Raw genomic sequence first — 7,500 nt, forward strand, 5'->3', positions numbered from 1 at the left:
CCGCGCCGCAGCCGGGCGGGCCGGGGTTGGCGGCCGGCAGCGGGGAGTCCCGGGGCGGCTGGCCGGCCTCGGGGCCCGGGCTGGCCTTGAGGGCGGTCTGCGGGACGAGGAAGCCCAGGGGCTGGGTGATGGGGTACAGCAAGAAGTGTCCTTTGCCGATGAGGGTGCGGGGGGCGCAGGGGGGCAGGCTGGGGAAGTCCGGGGCGGCCTTGCGGCGGGGCGGCGAGTCGGACAGGAGGCTCTCCACGCTGAACGGGTTGAGCTTGTGGAAGCTGCCGGCGCCGCGGGGCCCCCCCGCGCCCCCGCTGCCGTCCCCCGACGGGGCGGCCGCGCAGTCCTTGTCGGGCGGGCGCTGGAGCCGCCCGCTCCCGCTTCTTTGGCTGGGGTAGAAGGGCTCGGCCGTCTGGTCGCAGGTGCCGGGGGGCGGCTCGGAGGGGGCGGCGGCGGCGGGGAGCGGCGGATGGGGCGGCGGGGGCTGCCCGCGGGGCTTGGCCTCAGGCGGGGCGGGCGAGAGGCCTCCCCCGCCGCCGCTGTCGCTGTCGGAGCTGGGCGTGCTGTGCAGGGACAGGGCGCTGGGAGAGTGCGGGTGGCGGCTTTGGCTTTTGAGCAGCTTCTTCTCGTGCTTTCTCTTCTTCTTCTCCATCTTCTCCAGCTCCTTCCGGGCGATCTCCTCGGGGTCCATGGGCTCCCCGCTGCACGTCGTGGGGTGGGAGTTGTGAGCCGGCCGCCCCGGGCCTTTCTTCGTGTTCTCTTTCTTTCTCCATTTGGCCCGGCGGTTTTGGAACCAGACCTACACACCGAACAACGAGAAGCAATTAACACCCAGCGCTCCGGCCCCCCGCGCCGGCCGGGGCGGAGGGAGGGGGGCGGAGGGGAGAAGCGCAGCTCAGGCCTCCCTCGTCCACCCCTTCGAGGTGCCGGCAGCCCCCTTCCAGGACCGGGGCCTCTGAGAAACGGAGAGCAGGGGAAGGGGCAGGAAAAGATATCCACACTTCTTTAAAAGCGCAGGGAGAAAACGAAAAGCGAGAAGGGGGTGCACACTCACGCACACACACGCTGCACCCTGCCCCAACCGGCGCCACGGGGAGGGGAAGGGACTCCACAGCCCCCCCGGCTCTTCCCCGTGGCCGAGGGGTGCAGAAGCACCGATGGCTGGCCCGATTCCCCCGCAGCAGCACGCAAAATGCGATAAACACGGCACAATAAGCGGCTGGAAGCGAGGGGGTGCGGGGGGGACACGACGGACGCTGCGGAGTTCGGAGCTCCTGCTCCTGCCGGGAGCCCGAGCAGAGGAGTTGGATCAGCCCAAAATGGGCTTTGCTTGGGTTTGTTATAGATAGACCACAGGAGAGAAATTACATTAAATAAACCTCTCTGCTCCGGCCCTGCTCCTGCCTGCCTCGGCGGGTCCCCGGTGTCCCCGCGTCCCTCCTCGCCCCCTCGGGGCTGCCGGCAGCGCTGTCCCGGCCGGAGCACGGCCCCAATCCCGGTGCCCGATGCCGGCTCTTTCCCCGGCCGGGCTCCGCAGGCTCCCGAGCACGGCCAGAGGAGCGGGAGGGAGAGCGGCTGGAAGGACACGGTGAAGCACGGCCCGTGGAGGACCCGCGGACAACGGCGCTGCCTCATCCCGGGGGCCCGGCCCCTCTCCCGGGGGGATTTAAGGACGCATTCCCCGCACACGCAGCCCACGCCAGGCAGCCCCCGCACGGCCGCGGGTTCCGGCGAGATGCGGGGCCGCAGCTCGGCCTCGCCGCACTAAACAGCATCCCGAGATCCAACAGCCAGCCCGCACCCTCCCAGCGCATTTAATTTTTTGGAAAATCCACTGAAGCAGATGGGTGCTTCCCCTCCCCGTCCCGCACCGCCAAGGGCCTGAGCAGCTCGTTAAAATTAAGTTTTACAAGTTTGACTTGCTCTCGATGCATCTACGAGCTTTATTGACATTCTTCAGCATACCCTGGCCCGTGATTAAGCCTCATATTTGCATGCTAATTTTCTCGCCCTTGACTCATTTAAGAAAAATGTTTACAGTGGAAAAACATAGTAAAAAATGTTCAGGGAAGCCAGGCTGGGTTACTACTCTTCTCGTTTTGCAAGATTAAAAAAAAAACAAACAGGGTAGTAATAATAATAATAATGATAAAACAAGACAGCGAGCAGCAAGGCAAGGAACAAAAGGGCCGGGAGGAGCGGGGCCGCGGCCCCAGCGCCCAGGGCCCGTCCCGGAGCAGGGTCCGAGGGTCTCCCCGGGGATTGCTCGGCGCAAGGAGAGGGCAGGGGGAAAAGGAGGGGGGACACGTTTTTTACCTGCACTCTGGACTCCACCAAGTCTAGCCTGAGAGCCAGGGCCTCTCGCATAAACACGTCCGGGTAATGACTCTCGTTAAACGCCTTTTCCAGCTCCTCGAGCTGCCAGCCAGTAAAATTGGTGCGGGTTCGTCTTCTTTTACAGCCAGGACTTTCCTTGTCCGGGTCACCCGAGTCTGAAAAAGCAGAAATACGCTCAGGTCCCTGGGACACAGGCCTTCTCCCCCCCTCCCTGCCATTCACAGGCGCCTTTTAACTTTTGTGCTCGGTAGCGTTGGTAAAAGAGCGGGATTATTCACACACCTGCGCTAAAAATGGGGAGGAACCCGATCTGCCCTCGCCTCCTCCGAAAATGTACTTTACAGAACATTTATTCCTGAAGGAAGCTCTCCACAGGCACTCAGCTGGCAGAGAGAGAGAGAGAAGTTCCAATATTTGCTCCAACCACCAAAGGTTTCATTAAAAAAAAAAAAAATTAAAATTTAAAATCCCCCCACCTCTTTCCCTTGCCCAGCCCCTCCGGAGCACCTGCGTGGGTCCCAGCTCTCGGCCCGTTCCACGCGGGACCCCGGGTGCAGGGCGGCCCCTGGGCCCCCCGCAGTCCCCCCGAGCACGGGCGGGCGTGGGGCTGGGATGTTCGCAGCCTCTTCGAGTACGTACAGCTCCAGGCTGGGGATTTTCAGCCCTGGCTGCACCTCCCCTAATGTTTTCCGCCAGGTGTGGAAATTAAGAAAAATCGTAATAAGTAGTAATAATGATAATAATTTGTGTTTAGTTGAGGTGCAGTGTGGGGCAGCTCCAGGCTTAACCAGAAGGATGTTGGGGCGACAGAATGTTTTAGCAGCTGAACAATAGCGGTGCCACAGGCCGGTGGGGAGGGAAGGAGGGAGAACGCTTCCCTTTGGTTAAACCGTATTAAAAAACAATTATTACCGCTCTTCACTCCCCAAACCCCAGCGATTCCCATTATTATTTTTATTATTATCATCTTGTAATGGTACGATCCGAGCTGCCGCACGATGAACTTTGGGGGAAGGCACCGGGCCGGGCCCGCTATTGTTCAGGGCACACGCGTGGCCCTGCGCCGGTGGCAGCGGGGAGCGCTCCCGGCGCTGCACCGGGGCCGTCCGCCCCCTCGGGGGGCCAGCACAGCCGCCGACCCGACCCTCCGAGACACCCCAGCACCCGTGGATGAGGGCAGCGGGGTGCGGCGCTGTGCCTCCCCCGCGCTGACCCGCTCCGGGCGCGGAGCCACGGCCGGGTGGCGGCCTGGGGGGGGACACACGCGACAACGGGGCCGCTCCTACCTGCGAGCTTGAAGGGCTGGCTGTCCCCGCTCACCCCGCAGCCGGAGGGGATCAGCGGCGCCGGGTTGACCACAGAGGCGGCGCAGGAGCCGCTCAGTAATCCATCGATGGAGAAGGGCACGGAGGCGGCCGCCGACTGCAGCTGGTGCCCGGCCAGCTCGTAGACGTGGTGGTGGCCGAGCGGGTAAGGGAAGCCCACCATCCCCCCGAACTGGGCATGAGGATGCTCCAGGATGCGGCTGTCCATCATGGGGGCGGCTCTAGGGCGGGGGGTGCCGGCGGGGCTGGGGGCGCTGGCGGCGGGGCGGCTGGGGCCGGGGGTGCTGCTGGCGGAGGAGGCGGCGCGGCGAGGGGCTCATGCTGCAGGGCGCCGGGCGCTTTAACTTTATCAACATCAGGCTCCCAATAATTAGCTCAGGCTGGGGGAATTTGGGACCAATAAGAAACGTTAATCGGTCCTGACGTCAGAGACGTGCCAGTGTGGGGAGCAAACGTTTTCCATATCGATTGCTAATTATACCTGACATCCAGCCTCAATAAACAATATCAGAGCTGTCACAACACGACGAGGGGGGCTTTGATACGAACTCCAGCCCGAGGAGGGCGGCGGGGGCCGGGCGGGCAGGGGGGGCGGAGGGGAACGCGCGGATCTGCCTGATACCCGGTTAAATACTAAACAGTCGGAGTTACACACACACAGCCTCCCCCCCCACCCCTCCAACCCACCCTCTTCCCCCTTGTCCCCTCCCCTCGCCAAATCACTAATAGATTTCCCTTTAAAACATTCACCAGCGTGTTGTGGGGATTTTTCACCAGAAATGCTCTACTCTCTGAACCTTTAAAGTGATGTTGCTCCAATTACAGAGAGACATTGAGCGGCAAATAGACTGATCCAATAATAGGAGATTCATCATCCGCTCTTTCCAGAGCTGTCACATTGAATTTAAAACTACAAGCCTTTTCATCTCCTCTCCGGCTCTATAACAGGGGAGAGGGGAGGGGGGCAGAAGGAAAAAATGGGGGGGCGGGGGGGGAGAGGAAAGGAAGGAGAAAAAAATGAAAAAGGAAGAGCCGTTTACAGCGTTTAGGAGGAGATTTGAGCATATCAATCGAAATCATAATTAATGCAATCTCCCATCGATTCGGCCACGGACACCCCCCTCTCCAGCAGTAACCACAACCTTTGAATTGTGAGCGCAGCCACGAGCAGAAGCAGCCTCTGATCGCTAAAGAGGAGGCCAAAAACTAGTACCACTAATAATTTTTTAAAAATCAAACCCTAACAAAGTTCCCATCCCTACACCCCTCCCATTCCACCTTCCCACTGGAGCACACCCCACGCTCCATCTCGCCAGTCCCCAAACAGCCGCCAAACTGCTCCTAATTCAATTACGTCTCCGCAGAAGTTTTCACCCAGAGAAAGCATTGATAGATTCCCCCGGTGAATAATTTAAGGGACGGTTCTCCGGCAAAGCGCGGGGCTGGGGTCCCCCAGTTTTGTGCCCTCTCCCGGTTAGAGGAACACTTCCCGAGCTCCCAGGAGAGAGGAAGAGGGGGAACTTCCCAGCCCCTCCCATCCCGAGCCCTCTGGACCGGAGCTGGCGCTCCCCTGGGCCGGGGGACACAACCTGGAGACCCCCGGGAGGGCTCCCCCGGCCCCTGGGAAGGTGGGAAGAGGGGAGAAGAAGCGTTTGCGTTTAACAAAGAGCAGAGGGAAAGGGCCGGGCCGGGAAATCAGACAGGGGAAACTCTTTAAATCTTCCTGGGAGGTTCGTGCGGAATTAAATCCTTGCAGTCGGGGGGCGGGCACGGTGGGGTGAGAAAGGGAAAGAAATAAAAATAGGTAGGAAGGAAAAAGGAGAGAGAAGGGAAGGGGAAAGAGGGAGAGACACTTTATCTCTGGAAAACATACAAACAGATTTTCCAGTTATAAAATTTCCAGTCAAGATGATCCATTTCCCAGCGCTGGTTTGTGTGGGTATGAAGAGGGGGAAGTTAAAATTGAAATAAAAAGGAAGTCGAGTCTCTAATCTATGCTGTCTGTCCGGAGCTGTATTTATTCACCTAATTGAATGCCATACAATATACTGCTGTATTATTGCTGTTCCCTCCCTCCCCCCTATAGATTAGTTTAATTATGGTCTCCCTGCCTCTGCTTAGAGCTAAAAGGTAGTTTGAATTTGGACTACACAGCCCTAACAGAAATAAGAAAATGATGGGGTTGGTATTAATTCTGGGGTCAAGGGCTTCACTTTTCACCATAATTTAATTTCTTTCTCTATAAATACTAAATGTAAACTGTGTCCACTGGACCAAATTTTGCCTGTAGCAATAAATGCCTCATTTTCTGTCGGATTTCAGGAGAGGAATGCGAGCGGGACGTGTTTCTGAATACAGAATGGTAATCAATCCAGCACAGAACAAGAGAGGGGGGACTTTTCTCTCTCTCCCTCTCTTTATTATAATGAATTAATTCGACTTTATTTATCCCATTTTCTGGAGCTGACAGAATGTTAATTTGAGTTGAAATTTCTCTCGCCTCTCACTCCCTGACCCCTGGCCTCCAGATTGGCGTGTTGTAATAACCTGAATCTTTCAACAGAAGCCCTGATAATTGTTACCTTATTAGCATGCAAATTGTTTAATTAATATTATTATGGAGAAGCATACAATCCGTCCGTCACTTGACCTCAAGTGCAAGTCCACGTAGTAAGCGGCTCTGTGCATTTCAATGTGCACATTTAAAATCGACTTCTGTTTTAATGTTTCTAGGATCCTTGTCGAGCTTCTAAAAATCTCTCTTAAAGTGTTTGAGAGGAGCTTTCATGCGGGGAGGGGGAAAGGCTTTTGATGGCTCTCGGCCTTGATATCTCTTTATATTGCTCTCCATCTAAAACACAAATTATAGAAGCCGTTTTCTTCTTCGTCGTCTTTCTTTTTTTTTTTTTTTCCTTATTTTTGAACATCAAAATTTAATAATTGCTTCCTTGTCAATTGCTGCTTCTTTAAAGGCACCCCCTTCAATCCGGAGAGCTGTTCCTCCAGCCAAACACTCGCACCAGCTCAATGAAAAGCAGCCCTTGACACGCAGTCCTGGGAGACGCTGCATTTAAATCCCTTTTTCTACAGCCGAGTGACATTGTCAGATGCTAGCTTTAATTAACTTGATAATAAGACGTACAAGACTCGCATTCAGGACGCCAGCTCGCCTCGCCTTGTTTCCCCTTTTATCACAATCTGGGTGTTTTATCTTACAGCTTCCTACTGGCTTTTACAGCCATTGCTGCGGGAGAGGCTCCGAGCGGCTCGGCAGAATGAGCCTGCCAGGAGCCCTGCCTGCAGAGAGCCCTGCCTGTAAAGAACCTAAAGAACCCTGTCTGCATCCCCAGAGCCCTGCCTGCAGAGAGCCCTGCCTGTAAAGAACCTAAAGAACCCCGTCTGCAGAGAGCCCTGCTGCAAAGAACCTAAAGAACCCTGTCTGCATCCCCAGAGCCCTGCCTGTAAAGAACCCAAAGAACCCTGTCTGCATCCCAAGAGCCCTGTCTGCAGAGAGCCCTGTCTGTAAAGAACCTAAAGAACCGTGTCTGCAGAGCCCTGCCTGTAAAGAACCTAAAGAACCCTGTCTGCATCCCCAGAGCCCCGCCTGCAGAGAGCCCTGCCTGTAAAGACCCCAAAGAGCCCTGCCTGCACCCCCAGAAATCCCTGCCTGCAGCCCCAGAAAGCCCTGCCTGTAAAGAACCTAAAGAACCCTGTCTGCATCCCCAGAGCCCTGCCTGCAGAGAGCCCTGCATGTAAAGACCCCAAAGAACCCTGCCTGCAGCCCAGAAAACCATGCCTGTAGGGCCCTGCTGACAACCCCAAGAGCCTTGCCTGTAAAGAACCTAAA

General features: G+C 56.9%; 1 protein-coding gene across 1 annotated transcript in view; it reads right to left on the minus strand.

The window, feature by feature from the left end:
* UNCX (UNC homeobox) overlaps positions 1-4,198 on the minus strand; it is a 4,945-nt gene extending 747 nt beyond the window's left edge. The window contains 4 exon segments of the mRNA XM_039732675.1: position 1; positions 3-790; positions 2,308-2,483; positions 3,615-4,198. The exon segment at position 1 is cut by the window's left edge and continues 747 nt beyond it. Coding sequence (XP_039588609.1) covers position 1; positions 3-790; positions 2,308-2,483; positions 3,615-3,864 — 1,215 coding nt within the window. The 5' untranslated portion in view covers positions 3,865-4,198.
* Between the last annotated feature and the right edge of the window lie 3,302 nt (positions 4,199-7,500).

Source organism: Passer montanus, unplaced genomic scaffold (assembly GCF_014805655.1).
Source record: "Passer montanus isolate IOZ18808 unplaced genomic scaffold, ASM1480565v1 scaffold8, whole genome shotgun sequence".
NCBI classification, from domain to species: domain Eukaryota; kingdom Metazoa; phylum Chordata; class Aves; order Passeriformes; family Passeridae; genus Passer; species Passer montanus.